The sequence below is a fragment of the Nelumbo nucifera genome, chromosome 1 (genome assembly GCF_055504915.1).
Source record: "Nelumbo nucifera cultivar China Antique chromosome 1, China Antique-T2T, whole genome shotgun sequence".
Classification (NCBI taxonomy): Eukaryota; Viridiplantae; Streptophyta; class Magnoliopsida; order Proteales; family Nelumbonaceae; genus Nelumbo; species Nelumbo nucifera.
Window position 1 is genome coordinate 47,324,821 of NC_142649.1, and position 18,065 is coordinate 47,342,885.

General features: G+C 38.2%; 1 protein-coding gene and 1 pseudogene across 2 annotated transcripts in view; both read left to right on the forward strand.

The window, feature by feature from the left end:
• The first annotated feature begins 311 nt into the window (after window positions 1-311).
• On the forward strand, window positions 312-2,939 carry LOC104590127 (receptor-like kinase TMK4 pseudogene; annotated as a pseudogene). Its single transcript, XR_016081418.1, has one exon. The product of XR_016081418.1 is annotated as a receptor-like kinase TMK4 pseudogene (transcript).
• LOC104590132 (phospholipase D delta-like) overlaps window positions 2,607-18,065 on the forward strand; it is a 42,210-nt gene continuing 26,751 nt past the window's right edge. Inside the window, exons 1-2 of the mRNA XM_088894572.1 lie at window positions 2,607-2,669; window positions 2,764-2,796. Coding sequence (XP_088750698.1) covers window positions 2,607-2,669; window positions 2,764-2,796 — 96 coding nt within the window. The remainder of the gene's footprint in view (window positions 2,670-2,763; window positions 2,797-18,065) is intronic.

The following is an 18,065-nucleotide window of genomic DNA, read 5'->3' on the forward strand; positions in this document are numbered from 1 at the left end:
GGCTATATAGCAGCGTGCACGGATCCAAGCACCGCAGTCCCTTTGCTTGAAGGACTTCTTTCCAAAGGTAAGACAGACAAATCATGGGGCTCACAGAAATAGACAAATCATGGGGCTCACAGAAATCTATGTATCACCTAATCTGAGGCAAATTTGGTATACATCCAACCCAAATCAAGTAGAGAGTTTCCCCACACCACCCATTTCTGCCACATTGGAGCATCATTGATGCCTTCAATCTAGCAATAGTCCATACAACACATACCAACAACTTATTATTGAATATTTACCCAAATAATAACGAACTTTGATACTTTTATCTCATAAGTACATATGTTGCAAGGTCTTTCAATTGTTTAAAAATATTTTGACCATAAAGAAAGATTCCCTGCTGCTGGTTTTACACCCTTTACAGGAAAACAAATTCCCGAGTCTTAAGAAAAACTCATTAAACTAAAGGATGCACAGCGAACCATTCCTTATACAATATAAAATTCATATAGATGCAAGCTATGCGCTGTACGCGTCTGTCTCTTTAGATATTGCTATCTTTGCATCTATAGTATCAACTTTTGAGTTGGCACCAAAATAAGTTTATCCTCGACATTAATCGAGGCTAATACTTTGTAAACATACAGGCATATATTACTTCTGTCATTAGTTGTGTGACAGGCAGAATGAAACACCAATTTTTTTAATCTTCCCTCCAGCCAAACCCAGGCTTTTCTCAAGTCTCAATTCTCGAATGTCAACCCTGCAACTTCTTCCTGGTCTGTCTCTTTACATAGACAAAGGCAACTCCTGATAAATTCAGCACAACATAACATCTCTTTCTCTCTGAGACAAACAGAAACATTCACATTTTCTTTGTCTCATCCTCTCCAAGATGGGCGAAGACAACAAACCCTTCTATCGCCTGCCGTTTCTTCTCCTCTCAATCTTCCATCTCGTCTCTGTCGTCATCTCTGATGATGCCTTTGTCATGAACAAGCTTGCCGCCTCTCTCAAGCCGACTCCATCCGGCTGGTCAGGCTCCGACCCTTGTAAATGGACCGGCGTTAATTGTGACTCCAACCATCGAATCACAGCCATCAACCTTGCATCCAGATCTCTCTCCGGAACTCTTCCTTCAGATCTCAATCAACTCAGCCAACTCCAAATCCTCTCCCTCCAAAACAACATAATCTCAGGGCCCTTGCCTTCTCTTGCCAACCTCACCAACCTTGAAGAAGCCTTTCTAGATAGGAACAACTTCACCTCCGTCCCACTTTCATTTTTTGTCGGACTCGAAAGCTTGCAAGTTCTCAGTCTCGGTGAGAACTATAATCTCGCGCCATGGTCAATACCTCTAGATCTCGTTCAATCCTCGAGTTTGGTCACCTTTTACGCAAGCAAGGCCAATGTAGTGGGTATGATTCCGGACATTTTTCGTTCGTTTCCGAATTTGCAGTCTCTCAGGCTTTCTTACAACAGATTAACGGGTCCTCTTCCGCCCTCTTTCAACGGCTCTAATATTCAGAACCTTTGGCTGAACAATCAGGATTATGGGTTGTCAGGAACTATTGAAGTGCTCGGAACAATGGCTCAGCTTACCCAGGTCTGGCTCCAGGGAAACAAGTTATCGGGTCTGATCCCAGATCTTTCAGCCTGTACTTCGCTCTTTGATCTTCAGCTCCGTGACAATCAATTCACCGGAGTAGTACCCACTACGTTAATGTCCCTTCCCAGCTTGCTTAATGTGTCATTGTCGAATAACAAGCTGATGGGTTCATTCCCAGAATTCAACTCCAATGTGCAGGCCATAATTGGAGGGATCAATAACTTCTGCAATTTGAAGCCCGGTTCATGTGATTCTCAGGTGACAGCACTGATCGCCGTCGCCGGTGGCTTTGGTTACCCCATGACCTTGGCGGATGCTTGGGATGGTAATGATCCATGCCATGGTTGGCGCTTTATTACTTGCGATACAAAGAACAAAAATGTTACTGTAATCAACCTTGCAAAACAGCATTTATCTGGGAAGATCTCACCTGCCATTGCAAACCTTACTTCATTGAGGGATTTGTTCCTGAATGACAATAATCTCACTGGCCCAATACCAGACGCATTGACAACTTTGCCTCAGCTGCGGGTCCTTGATCTCTCCAACAACAATCTCACTGGAAAAATACCAGCTTTTCCAGAAAGAGTGACAGTGAGCATTTCAGGGAATGCCCTGCTTGGACATAATTCAATCTCAAGTGAAGAGGGAGGAGGAAGCACAGATACCCTTTCAAGTGCTAATTCACCTGGTGGAAGTCCAAAATCTCCTTCCTTCTCACCTGCAATATTTGCTGGTACAGTTGTTGTTTTGGTTTTCCATGTATTGCGTTTTTAGTTGTTGAAGATCGCCACACCGCGAGGACGTACAGCAGAAAGTTGGTACAAGTTGAAATCCTTCCTCAAAATATGTAGGAAACAAATCCAATTCTTTCAAGGTGGGAACGTTGTTATTCCTATTGGGTTCTTCTTCAACAGGTAGTGGGAAGCTTCAACGAGAACTTGTTGGGTCAAAGTGAATCCGGAGTTAATGTTTTTCCATATAATGGACTGAGTCTACTGCATTAATGGGTACCAAGTTAAAGGGGGTGATGAAGAAGTTTCAGGCAGTGATTTCAATTCTCACAGTGGTTTGTTCGCATATGCATTTGGTCACTCTTTTGGGTTCTTCATAATCATCATCAATGGCATGAAAGGAGAGCTTTTTGCTTTTTGGTGTATCAGTGTTGTGTCAAGAGTGTAAAGGTTGACATACAGGTTGTTCTTGTAAATTGAAATATGAGGTTTGTTATTTTTTTAACCTAATAACTCTTTTGCATTTTGGTTTTTTCTTTTTTGTAAAATTATATTCTTAATTAATTTGTAACGCTGAAGTAAATTTAAATAAGATTTTAATCACATATTCATTTTCTTATTTTAGAATCTTATTTTATTGAATGTATCTGCTTAAATTTGAGTATTTCAACCCAATGGAAAGCTGGGTAGGGAATTTCTTTTGCAATGTTCTGCTTAAATTTGAATATTGCTTTTGAATAATCATCAACAATTTCTTAATTACACCCACTTGGAAGTTGGAACTTTTATTATCTGTTGTGTTAAATCAAAACTAGAGAAAATCACAAAAGCAAAAAAAGCAAAAATATCACAGAAAGTAAACAAGATTTATGTGGGCCTACATCCACAATCGATTCCAATATGAAGTTTCACTATATTTTCCACTAGAATTATCACCCTAGCCCTTTTCTACTATCTGCCGATTAACAGAGGTTTTCCTCTCAAATTCAAATTGGGTCTTAATAGATTTACCTCAACACCTAAAAATATCCCCATCTACATAATAAATGGATCGACGATTTAGTCTCTTTCTCTCTATATATATTCATTTCATCTATAACTTTCATATTGTTATAATTATTTTGCTTTCTTTGGTTATGAGTGCATTTATAGAATTTTTGTATTTTTCTGCACCATTATTATAGACCATTTAATTTATGTCCGGATGCCCTGTTTTGTTTTGCTTGAAAAATGTCATTTTCATTTTCTATATAATGATTTCAGTTCCAGATCAACTATTGCAATTGGTTGGCAACCATTATTTAATTCATTTTCTATAATGGCTTCATTCTTGTGTTTTTGGATCTTTCGTATTGCATATGGTTGAGTTGGCATTACACAACTTTTTTTTTTCTTGTTTGTCTGCTACCAAATTCTGGGCAATACCCTTCCTTGCGGTTACAGGAAGAGTGACCAGAGAAAGTCGATGATCATGCAAGTATAAAATTAGCATATGACAGCAAATGAGGAATATTATCTAACAGTACATGGGTTCGTACGGTGCTGAAACCAATTATGGAGGTACAGTTGGGCTGTTGGTGAGAGAGATTTTTTATTTCAAATATTGTCAAAACGTTTTGTATTGATTAATGCGAATTGTTATTTTTTATCTAGCTATAGCCTACAATATCAAATTTGGTGGTTCCTAAATATGTCTTTTTCTAATAGAAATTGCATTCATATATGATAAGGCAATTCATATATATTTCCCACAAATGCATTTGTATTGATCAATCCAAACACAAGGATAACACAATGAAATCAGATTTGGTGCTTACCATGGTTTTTGTTCGGCCCGGGAGTTGTTTAGGTAACTTGTTCCGTTTATCTTAAACCCGGTTTTTGGTAAAAAATTATTGAATCAGTTAATGATCTATTAACTTGGGTGGTCGAATTATCGACCCGTTAACTTATTCAACAGTTTAGGTTTTTTTTTTTTTTTTTTTTTTTTAAATTTTTTGTCAGAAAGAGCGGCGCTATCCGTTCAAACTAGATGGTCGAACCATCGATCTAAAAATCAGTGACCAGAATGATTCTGTTTAAGGATCATTTTTTAAAACCATAATACTTTCAAAGTTACGCTCACATCGTTCTCACAGTCATTTTCAGCCGTGTAGTGGAAACATCTCTCCAAAAATAAAAATATTTATATATAGAGGTATTCCCAATGCATAACTAAAAAGGTTGTGAGATGGGTGTGAATACAATTTTGTGAGGACTGAATCCACCTCTAATACAATGCCACTTTACCCAACACCCAATCATAGAAACTAGTTACCTACTGACGCAAATGATATACTGTTTCGTGAATTAAGGGTGGAGTAGCTTGCATGTCACTGCAATGGGCCATTGTCAGGTATTTTAATTTTTTGGAAAAATAAATCATTTAGGCCTTCCCAAACCCTACTTCAAATAAAAGTTTTCTAGCAATACTTAAACCTTTCTTGTACTCTGACCTTTAAACCTTCCCTTGCACGGATCGGTACTAATGCTAATAGGGAAGTTTAAGTTCAATTCTAATTTTGCCTTCATTGTTCAACTAAACAATGAAGCCCAGTTAAAAGGCGAAACAGGATTTTAAAGACTTTAAAGCATCACATCAGCATTTTCGTCGGTCAAGAGACTCGAGGCAAGATTTAAAATTGTAAAGGGTATGTTTGTTTATTTATTGTTCCCGAGAGTCAAAATTCAATTGTATTTTTCATACAATTGTTATTTTTGTCATAGAACATAGAGGACGTTTAAGTAATTTTCATCTTTTTCATACATGCATGGACAGGCTCAATGGGATGCCAATGGGTCGGGTTAAATCGTAAACCCGGCTTGACCTGACCCTAGGCTCAGGTTAGGGTTAATATATTTGGTTTTAGGATCTGGTTAAGGTTTGATTCTTTAATTTGAATTGGGTTCGGGTTTTGGATGAGCTGCCCCACTGGGTCATAATATTCTGTATATACAAAATATTCTTATAACTTTTTGACTTCTAACTCTATAGCATTAAAGTTTAAGATTTATTTAAATGTTGGTTTCGGTTTTTTTTTTTCTTTTTTTAAATGAAAAAAGAGAATCTTAGATTCTATAAAACAATTTCCTAACTTAAATTAATGGATTTTAGGTTTTTAAAACATATTAAAAAAGACAATTGAAATGCAATGCATCAGGTCGGGTCGGGTTAAAAAATTATGTATTTTTAAGGAGGGTTCATGTTGAGGCACTGTAGGGTCGGATTAAGTTTGAGGCAAACTCATGCCAAACCCGACCTGTTGACATCCTAATTACGTGGAATGCGTACCCTTTCCTAGGTTACTTCTCTCCTCATAGGGACACAAAGTGACACACTGAATTGGTTGCAAAATGGGGACAAAAATGTAAAATTCTTTCACTTAACTACAATATAGAAACAAAATTTTAAAAATAAAAATTCCAAAAATGAATGGATATCAAGTCCAGACCAAATAAAGAGGGAATTAACTAAAAAGTTTATAGAAGGGTTTAAGGAAGGGACAACAAAAAAAGCATAAAGGTCTTCCAAGAGGGAATCCAGCCTTCAATACCCATTGAGGAAAATGATCAACTTGGAAGAGAAGTCCAAATAGAAGAAATTATGAAGGCTTTAAATTCAATGCAAGCTAGATTCCAGAGCTCCAAGCCCAGATGGGCTTAATGTCAAATTCTTCAAAGACAACTAGGACATAATTGGCAAGAGTGTTCAACAAGTAATCAAAGCATTCTCTCGCTCGAGCAAAATGACCAAACAAATTAATAATACTCTCATTTGCTTAATCCAAAAAAAAAATATCCATAAAAAGTTGAACACTTTTAAGCCAATTAGTCTATCTAATGTTATATATAAAATAATAACGAAAACATTGACAATAGAATAAAACCATTACTGAATAAAGTAGTGTCCCCCTGTGAGTAAGTTTTGGTGTTAGGTAGGCAAATTAATGACAACATGTTAATAGCCCAGGAAATATTTCATACAATGAAGGGAAAAAGGCAAAACGGGCTTAATTATATATAAATTTGATATGGAAAAAGCCTATGATAGGATAGAGAGACCATATATAAAAAGAAATCCTAGAGAAAATGGGCCTAAACCCCAATGAGTTTAGGCCCAAACATACCAATCTTACATTCCATACGATGATAGTCTAATCTTCTATAAAGCATCCTTAGAGGCGTGCATGAAGGGTAAATGAAACATCAAAGAAGTTCGTAAGGGCTTCTGGTCAAGAACCAAATTATCAAAAATCCTCTGTAGTCTTCTCTAGAAATGTGCCTAGTAAATTCGAAAAAGTATTGGGGAAATCATCAAAACTCACAACAACAAAATGGAAGGAGAATATTTGGGAGCACAAATTATTGAAAAGAGGGTGGACAGATCTACTTTCCTGGAGAAGGTGTAGAAAATCAAAAACAAAATGGAGGGATGGAGAGCTAAAACTCTATCCATGGCAGGGAAAATAACAATGTTAAAGGCAGTAGTAGCTAATATGGCCCAATATCAAATGAGCATGTTCCAATTTCCCAAACAAATAGCAACAGAAATAGATAAACTTCAAAAATTATTTTATGGGGTAACAAAAAGGATAAAAAACCCTTTTGTTTGGAAAAATGGAGTAAAGTCTGAATGGCTAAACCGAATGGGGGTTTGGGCATGGAACATGTTAATGCTACAAACCTAATGAAACTCGGATGGGAAATAATAGAAAATGAGGAAAATTTTTGGGTAGAGGTAGCCAAAGTAAATACTTAAATGACAAGGATTTTATGCAACCAAAAGACCTCAAAGAAAGCCATTTGGTGTTGGAGGAACATATGCAACCAAAGAGAAAACCTAAAAAAGAAAGTCTAGCCTCGAAGATAGGGAATGGAAGGAAGTGCAATATATGGACTGATAATTGGGCCCTTAAGGGCCCATTAAAAGACTACAAACCCAACAATAATAACCCACTAAGCTAGGACGATTGCAAAGTGCAAATGATAATAACAGACAACCAAAGGGATATGGTTAAAATAAATTCTCTTTCATTGAATCCCACATTTAAGGTACTAGTAAGGGTGCATGTGTTTTGCACATGGAAATTTTAGGTGATAATAATGATAGTAATACAAAATTTTCTATAAATTTTATGTATTTTTTTTATTTTTTGCATTTATATTTTTTTGTTTTTTATTATTAATTGGTTGTGGATTGAATATTTACCCAAATAATAACAATCTTTGATACTTTTATCTCATAAGTACATACTAGCGGAGGGGACCTTGTGTTGCAGGGGCTCACTCATAAACTATTAGGCTTGAGCTCGATTTGAATTAGAGACTTGAGCTCGAGCTCGAGTTCGGCTTGTGTTAAAAACTTAGAAGTTCGAGCTCGACTACCTTTGATTGCAGGTCTCTCAAGCAATCAAGGTGATGAGCCGAGGACTCCCTCAATTTCCAAGGTGCCAAATCGAGGTCTCCCTTAGGTGCTGAAGTGTCGAGCTGAGGTTTCCTTAGCAGGCGAGGTGTCAAGCTAAAGTCTCCTTTAGTTGACAAGGTGTCGAGCTGAGGTCTCCCTTAGTTGTCGAGGTACTGAGCTAAGTTCTCCCTCACTGGCCGAGGTCTCCCTCAATGGTCGAAGTGTCATCTAGCTCGAGCTCGATTCGAATTACAGACTTGAGCTCGAGCTCAGAAGTTTGAGCTTGTCTCAGCTCGAACTCGACTACCTATGATTGCAATTCCCCTAGTAGCCGAGATGCCGAACTGAGGTCTCCCTCAGTTGGAGAGAGAGTCGTATTCTTGTAATTTATAAGGACAGAGAGAGATGACAGGAGAGAGAGAGAGAGATGACATTCTTGTAATTTGTAAGAAAGAGAGAGAGAGAGTTGGTAGGAGAGAAAGTGGCATTCTTGTAATTTGAAAGAAAAAAAGCAAGAGAGAGAGAGAGAGTTGGAAGGAGAGAGTGGCATTCTTGTAATTTGAAAGAAAAAAAAGCAAAAGAGAGAGAATAGGTAGATAGTAGCATTCTTGTAATTTCTATGAAAAAAAGGCAAAACTATCAAGCTCGTTGATAAATTATTAGGCTCGAGCTCAATTCGAATTAGAGACTTGAGATCGGCTCGAGTCAAAAGTAAGGAAGTTTGATCTCGGCTACCTTTGATTGTAGGTCTCTCAAGCAGTCGAGGTGTTGAGCTGAGGTTTCGAGCCGAGGTCTCACTCAATTGCCGAGGTGCCAAACCGAGGTCTCCCTTAGCTGTTGAAGTGTTAAGCTGGGGTTTCCCTAGCAGGCGAGGTGTCGAGCTAAGGTCTCCCTTAGTTGACAAAGTGCTGAGCTGAGGTCTCCCTCAGTTGTCGAGGTGCTGAGCCGAGATCTCCCTCAGTGACTGAGGTGCCAAGCCAAGGTCTCCTCAATGGTCGAGGTGTCGTCTAGCTCGAGCTTGATTCAAATTAGAGACTTGAGCTTGAGCTCAGAAGTTTGAGCTCGACTCGGCTCAAACTCGTCCCCTAGCAGCCGAGATGTCGAGTTGAGGTCTCCTTCAATTGGAGAGAGAGTGGCATTCTTGTAATTTATAAGGAGAGAGAGAGAGAGAGATGGCTAGGAGTGGCAACGGGGTGGGTTTGAGGTAGGGCAACCCCTCCCCGTCGCCGCCCCGTAGTTAAGATAATTGTGTTTTGCTAACAATACCCATGTTTTTAACATGGTTTTGATAAATAATACCCAAGCTGCCATTATCCAACGAAGTAACAACCCATGTATTTCACATGGTTTTGATAAATGATAGGGGACAACCCCTTAGTCATGGGGTCTACCAATATCTTGTTAGTTTTAACATGTTGGATGTCTACCTTGCATTCTTGTATTCTATCCCTCATTACCAAGTATTCTAAATCTATGTACTTAATTTGGCTATTGTTCTTGTTGTTTTTAAAGAAAAAACACAGTTGTTGGATTATCATAGTAAAGTTGTATCGATCTGTCTACATAATCAAATACAAGAGCACCCAAACTGACAATAAAGTTTTTTAACCACACTGCATGTATTATAGCATCATGGCACCCAATAAACTCTTCTTCCATTGTGGAGGAAGCTCTTAGTTTCTATTTGCTGCTCCTCCAGCTAGTAGGAATACATATCCCGATGTGGACATTCTAGTAACTGAGCAACCGACATCTGAATCACTACACCACACAAATTCAATTCGTCTCCTCTTTTATATATGAGAATATATTGTTTAGTTCCCTATAGATATTTGAGCACTTTATTTGTAGCTCTCCTATGTTCCCTACCTAGGTTACTTTGAAATCTACCAAGTACTCCCACTATAAATGCAATGTCAAGTCTTGTGTAGGCATGTGCATATATCAAACTACCCACAATTGATGCATAATAAACTCTGTTCATGTCCTCTTTCTCATATTTAGTTTGTGGATAGCTTTGACTGCTAAGTTTATCTCCTTTGTGAATGGGAACTGCACTTGACACACAATTTTCCATTCCAAACCATTCTATACCTTTGGATTTCAATTCATTGAACATATGAAGCCTCTCCCATGTCCTTCATGTCGAATTTTTGTTTTAGAAATTCTTTGGTTTGGTACAATCGGCCCATATCTCTACTAGCTAACAAAATATCATCAACATATAACACTAGCATAATGAAACTATTCCCACTGACCTTGAGGTATATACATTGATGCACAACATTTTCTTTGTATCCAAAAGATGTAATAATGCTGTGAAATTTGCAGTACCACTAGGGGGAGGCCTGTTTCAACACATAGATGACCTTTCTCAGTTTGCAAACCATGTGTTACTTACCCTCAGCTACAAACCCTTTAGATTGCTCCATGTACATTTCCTCTCCTAAGTCACCATTCAGGAAAGCTACTTTCATATCCATTTGATGTAGCTCAATGTCATAATGAGCTATGAAGGCCATGATTATTCTGAATTGAATCTTTCTTAAACACAGGAGAAAATGTCTCATTCTAGTCAACTCCTTTCTTTGTATTATACTCTTTGGCCACGGGCCTGGTTTTGTGCCTCTCAACTTCACAGTAGGCACCCTTTTAGTCTTGAATATCCATTTGCATGGAATTGTCTAAGAACCTACGATAGTAGCATTAAGTCCCAAACATCATTAGTAACCATAGAGTCAATTTTACTCTTCATGGCCACAAGTCAGAGTGCAGAATTGTGACAATCCATGGCTTCTCTGAATGTGAGTGAGTTTATAAAATGACCCATATCAAACTCAGTCTCCCGAAGGTATACATAGTTGGAAGATGGGTGGTTTTTCTTATTTTAGTAGATCTCCTAGGGAGTCTGGGTGCTTTTGTGCTCTCTATGGGAGTTGGTATTTATTCCATAGGTTCTCTTGGATGAGCAACAATTGCTTCTACCTCAGTAGTTTGTTCTACTAATGCTTGTTCTTCTTGTACCACAACAAAATCTGTGGGCAGAACAACATTGAGATGTTTGTCAATATTTTGGACTTCCCTAAAGTCAAAGCTTATGGGATTCTCACTCCCATTCTCCAAGAAATCCTCTAAGAACTTCGCATTTCTTGCCTCTATAATTCTTGGGGAATTATTTGGACAATAGAACCTGAACCCTTTGGATCTTTCAACGTACCATACCAAATGTTTGCTGATGGTCCTAGGATCCAGTTTCCCTAACTATAGGTTATATACCCTTACTTCAGCTCTACAACCCCAAATATGTACATGATTTTAACTGGGTTTCATTCCAACCCATAACTCAAATCGAGTTTTTGGTGCTGCCTTGGTAAGCACTCTGTTTAATATGTACACCACAGTTTTCAGGGCTTCTCCCCATAAACTTATGGGCAAGACGGAGTCACTCATCATACTACTGACCATGTCTATAAGGGTTTTGTTTCTTCTTTTAGCTACACCATTCTGGTCTGGTAACCTAAGCATGGTGTACTGTGCGGAAATACCTTGTTATCTTAAGAACAATGCAAAGGATCTTGGACTTTGTCCAAAGTCAATATGTTCCCATAATACCCTCCTCCACTATCAGACTAGATTATCTTTATTGCATCCTCGGTCTGCTTTTCACATACCAAGGAAAGGTTAGTACCTAATTCTTTCACCTTCGGACCCTTCTTTTTCCATCCAGCTATTAAACCTTGTACAGTCACTTCTAAAATGGCCCTTTTTCTTGTTGAAGAAGCAAGTGGGTTCGCTCTTTGGCTTTCCTTTAGCATTTTCGTGTCCCTTGCTCTTCTATGCATGACCTTTCCTCTTCTTCTCACCTTTCGTAACAATTAAAAAAGATTGACAGTTTCCAGATTCTCATGTTTAAGTCTCTCCTCCTCTTGTATGCACATAGTCAAGAGCCTATTAAAGCTCCAGGGTTCTCTAAGTATTATATGACACTTTGAGTGGCCCATACTCAGCTAGCAAGGAGGTAAGAATAAAGGTGACTAAGAAAAGGATCTATAAAAGTCACACCAAGGCTATTGAACTTGTCACTTATATCCTTCATTTCTAGAATATAGTCTAACAAATTTTGAATTAGTTAATCTCATGTTAACTAATTTGTTCAATAATGTCTATGAGACCACCTTTTCTGAGGCGATAAAGTGTTCTTCATTGCATGCAAGATATTCAGCCACGATATCCTTCTCAGGAATCACACTTCTTATCCTTTTGTGTATGCGGGCTTTTATATTAGATTTGCAGATTCGGTTGGATCTTTCCCAAGCATCTAAGTGCTCTTTTTCTTTTTGAGATGCATCATCATTAAATACGCATTTCTTCTTTTCTCGTATAGCTAAATCTAAGTCTTTGCATCCTATAATTACGTGGAGCATTTCACTCCATTCTACATAATTATCACTATCCAACATGGGAAATTGAAGTAATGTTGAAGGAATCAAGATTTGCTACAATTTTGAATTAAAATTAGAACATTAGGATTTTTCCGTAAATGCAATTAAGTTTTTCCTTCGGGCATTCAACCCAATTGTCAGATCAACTAAGTGTGCAATACTTGAGGTGTCTATCCCATACCTTTGGGCATTAGGGAATTAAGTTTCTTCAAATGATTCACATTTAGGATGTCATTAAATCTTAATTGCGCGCCTTTAGGACCAAGCAAATCTGATTTAACGCTAACATTTAATTCTGGCATCCGAGAAATATCAATGGACTACTTTGGCTAGACTCACTCAGCAAGTATGTTTGTTGTAGCACAACCAATTCAAAAGCAATTTGTTGATGCGGTTAATCTTCCAAAATTATCAATTATAGTGGCCTAACATGATTTTTAAATAATCCGTTTGTTAGACAGTGTATGCCCTTAGCTCCAATCAGCATGGTGTACATTATGGCACTTATTGTAAATGAATAAAGTACATATTTGATTCATGTTATTATAGTGTATTTCTGTGTAATATCCTTAGATGGGACATATATGAGACTTGTATTAGTTTAGAATCTTCAGAGCCGTTGGATAGATCTGGGGAGATTTATCTTGCCAAGCCTGACATTGATGTACCACCAAGTTGGTTGGAGTGGCTTGTTTCAACTACCAGGGTGAGACCTAGGTACATGTAGTGTGGGTTTTTTTGAAACCCTGAATTGGATCAAAATTCCAGTATTGCCCTGGACCTTGGAGATAGATGGGAAAAACTGAAATGTTACACCTGACCCCTGGAATCGATTATGATACTGCACTAGGTGTCGGATTGGGGTGTCTTTGATGTGGCAATCAATGAGGTCCTTCATAAGATGGCTGGACACAATGACCATTTAGTGTAAATGTTGAGTCCATTAAGAACCCATAGTGATGGACTCGGGGGTTCACTATATTCAGCAGTGAATTCGGCCAGGCCTTGTAACAGAGGCTAGGCTGAACCCATGTGGTTGATGTGTAGATCAATGTTAGAGTCCCACACCATACAAAGAGAGCCATGCTAACCAACATTAAAGGGAAGTGAGATTGAAAGTCCATTTCAAACTGGGTTAATTAAATAGGGGCGGATCTGGTTTTGGATCAGCAGATAAGGATAAGAGGATAAATCTTATCCGCTTAAAGAGTCCAGATCCAAATAAAAATTTGGATCAGGGAACTTCTAATTTGATTAGGAATGATCTGACCTTGAACTGTAGATAAGATAAGGGATTAATCCTTATCACCTAAAGAGTCCAGATCCAAATAAAGATTTGGATCAGGAGACTCCTAATCAGATTAGGAGGTTGTCTCTTTAAGGTTATAAATAGAGAGCAGGGCGGACTTGGAAAAGACACACAACACAAAGAGAAGACAAATCAATTAGACTGATCTTGCCTTCAATTCTTTTTCTTTCGGCTCTTGTCGCCCTACCCTATTTGATCTCCAATTCTTGGATCTGATCAAGATTTGATCTTGATATTGTTTCTTGCCAGAATAAACAATTTTGAAGTTGTGCTCACTACCCCATTCGATTCTTGTTGAAGAATCACAAGTTCTTGGTGAAGAACTACCTGCTAATCCTGCCTCATCCTAAGCTGTGTCATCTTTAGTGGAGGGAGGATTTGGTACACTCTTTGTGCGTGAACACGTATGTTGGGAGGAGCATTCTTGCGTGGGTTCCGTATCAGGTATATCCCTCCCTATTCTTGGTTTCAGATTTGGTCCAGTTTGGTTATGAGAACGAACCTTGAAATTACAGTTTTCTAAATTGGGAATAGGATTCCCGGATGGGGTTAAAGAAATTTTTGAAATTTTGCCCAACCTTCCTGCAAGGTTCAGCCATCCATATGATGGATCTCCCATCCCTTTCAATGGTATCAGAGCCAGGTTCAAGTCTTGAACAAAATTAGAAGGCGTTCTACCCGATTTCCACAGTTTGCATTTTTTTTTCGGAAATTGGTTTCTAGTTTTTGGGCGGATGATCTGGAAAATAAATCTTTATTATTCTGCTATATTTATAGAATTGTTTTGTGAATGTTTCTTGAATTCTTGGGCTGCACATGTGATGGAGATTGAATCATTTTGGTGCCATGATTGGCACACCCTGCTATTTCTTTTCTATTCAATTCGGTTTGTAAATAATTTTTTTTTTTTATTTGTTAGACAAATTGTATAGGAATTTGATGTGATGTAATAATAGAAAAATTAGGTTTTTCTATTTTATTTCCATCTAGAGATTGCTGGAGTGCGCAACAGATGAGAAAAAGATTTCGCAGAAAGAAGTTCTACGATCTGCGATTTTGCAAATATCAATTCTGCAATCTGCGATTAATTGTTCTTTGCAAGTTTCCAGGATATCCAAGAAAATCACAGTGCAGCCCTCTAATTTCAGTTTCGTGATAATTTGATTATCTTGAATTAATTTATTTTTCAAATCATTATTTTTGAATTAAATCTTGAACTGAACACCAACACTTGGGTTGATTTATACCAGATTTGGTCCAAATTGGTAGGACTGAATTGTTGGTTCGATGGGGTTGGTTTTTCTGACCCAAATTCGATTTAGGCCAGAGGGTTGATGGCCCACTTCAAGTTTTAATTCGGCCCACCTCTGTAAAACCCACTTTTAATATGATAAAACTGAATCAACCCTGATTTCGCTACATGGGCTGAACTGCCTTTTGCAGTATAGCCCGCATATCTAGATAATGTTATATGATAACATTATGGGCTCTGTTGGGATGATATTGATTTAATCTAATTAGTTAAGGATTTTTTAGATATTTTAGTTGATTCGATCATTTTGTTTCATGCATGTGATGTATGGATGTATGATGTGCTACGTACATGGGACATAAGTACTTTGCCCATGATTAATTTTATGGTGGCTCTTTGGCACACCATGGCTGAATGCACATCATTGCCATGGTGTCCATAAGAGCATTAGATGATCTCCCCATTTGATGGGCCCCACATCAGCTTACTCCCCAAAAGGAACCGTGCGGAACCCTAGTCGTTTAGGGCCCATTTAAATTTGGCTTTGAGAAAGTTAGTGGAAGCCACTTTGGTTTGACTTAAATGAAATTAAGGCATAATATTTTGTTCCCTCCACTGAAATATGAGTGCATGTGATAGGGAGATTCATATGATGAACTCTCTAAAGGCCTTCCATCATTAGCATAAAGATGGTTCCTTCAGTAATGAGAAGATGCACCATAAAATTGGGCTATTCATTTGTTGTTGGATCTGTTGGATTGTTTCATAAGATGATAGGGGCATCATAGACTGATATGGGAGGGGCCTATCCTAAAATGGAAGAATCTCTCACAGTACCTTGGTGTTGACAAATATGATGGGTAAGCACTCACTGGATAGAAAGGTTTAACCTAAAATGGCAATGAACCTTGTCTGACAAAGGCCAAAGGGAAAGCTCATGAGATGAGTGGATGTGATCCTTCACAGAAAGTGGTGGGTTATGCAGTTGAAACAGTTGGCTCCTTGCACTCTATGTGGTTTCTCACATTTCCAGAGACATAATTCATAGTCTCTGTCACTGGGATAGGGGGAAATCTCAGAGATGAATAAATGGAAATGGAACATAGATTAAAAGCCATATCTATGTAGATAACATGAATCAAATCAGGTTGTGGACTAATATTTGTTTTAACTTTTATCAGAAATGACAAACAGACAATTTGCCAAACTATTGGACGATAATAAGCTTAAGGGACCAGATTACGCTGATTAGTTTCGTAACTTTATAATGGTTTTGATGTTCGAGAAATTGGACAAAGTTACTAAGAACCCTGCTCTGGATCATCCGGATGATAGGGCTTTTGAGGCCCGCAGGAGGGAATATTAAGAATGGGAAGAGAAAAACTCTCTTGCCTGATGCTACATCATAGCCTCCTTAGACAATTAGATACATCGACAGTTTGATCAGATCGAAGTGTCCAAGGATATCTTGGATAGTTTAAGGACAATGTATGAAGAGCAGAATCATTCTACTCATCAGAAAGTCCTAAAGCAGTTTATGACTACACAAATGTCCAAGAACCAGCAAATTCATGACCATTGCCTAAAGATGATGGGATACATCAATGAACTAGAGACTCTTGGATCTAGGCTAGATCATGTCACCAAAGTTGATGTCATCTTGAACTCTTTGCCACATTCCTTCAACCAGTTCATAATGAATTACAATATGAACAAGCTAAATGTTAGGCTTCAGTAACTCAGCAATATCTTGCAGAGGGCCGAAGAATTGATAAAGAATGATGAACCCATAGCCATGCTTATTGAAAGTGGCAAATCGGGCAAGAGGAAGATGAAGGTAAAGATGAAACCTCAGAAGAAAATTAGCAAGCCTAAAAAGCAGAAGAAGGATAAGGCATCAGATGCCTGTCACTTCTGTAAGCAGACCGACCACTGGAAGAGGAACTGTCCTCAGTACCTAGGGACCAAGAAACAAGGTAATTTTGAATCCTTTGTCATAGAGACCGATATGTTGGTCACTTCTGCTTCCTGGTGTATTGATTTCAAGGCTTCTACTCATGCATGTAATACATTGCAGGGGTTCAAGACATGCAGAAGACTGAGTGATGGGGAAGTGATTCTTTACTTGGGGACTTCTGCAAGTGTTGTAACTACAACCATATGAACTGTAGAATTGTATTTCAGATAAGGAATAATTACATTAAAAGATTGCCTTTATGTACCCAATTTGAGAAGAAATTTGATTTCTATTTCAAAACTGTGTGCGGATGGTTATTCTGTTTTTTTTAGTAATGAGATTTCTATCAAAAAGAATAACAAATTCCTCGTATATGGAGAACTTAAGAATGGCCTCTATGTTCTCCATCCTTCTCTGGAAACAAATATAATCGAAACTACGTCAGATAATAACCCCAAGAAAAGAACCCGTGACATAGTTAATCCCTCGTGCCTGTGGCACCACCGACTTGGCCACATTAACATAGATCGTATCACTAGGTTGGTAAAGGATGGTCCTTTAGATTTCTAACTGTAGAAGATTTTCCAACCTATGAACCTTGCCTTCAGGGTAAGATGACGAAACGACCATTTAACGGTAAGCCTGAAAGATCAACAGGCACGCTTGACCTTATACATACTAATGTATGTGGTCCCATGAATGTTAGGACACGTAACCGGCACGTTTATTTCATAACATTTACCGATGATCACTCTTGGTATGGTTACACATACCTAGTACGACACAAGTTTGAATCCTTTGAAAAGTTCAAACAATTTATGCAAGAGGTAGAAAAACAGTTAGGGAGACACAATTAAGGCCCTTCGATCAGATCGAGGAAGCGAATATTTCTCTGACGAATTCAGAGACTACTTAAAGGAAAATGGGATAGTGTCACAACTAGCTCCTCCTTTTACACCATGGTTAAATGGTGTGTCAGAGAGGAGGAACCAGACTTTATTTGATATGGTCCGATCACTTCTCGTACAATCGGAATTACCCACATCCTTTTGGGGTTACACATTAGAGACTGTGATATACATGATGAACTGGGTTTCAACCAAATTCGTTCCGCAGACTCCTTAGGAGCTTTGGACCAGTAAGAAACCAAGTGTAAGACACTTGAAGATTTAGGGTTGTCCAGTACATGTTAAAAGAACAAGTGCTGACAAATTGTAATCTACGACCAGTCATTGCCTATTTGTAGGTTACCCAAAGGCTCTATATGTTAGACAGTTTTGTATGCCCTTAGCTTCAATCAGAATGATGTACTTTATGAGTTTATTGTA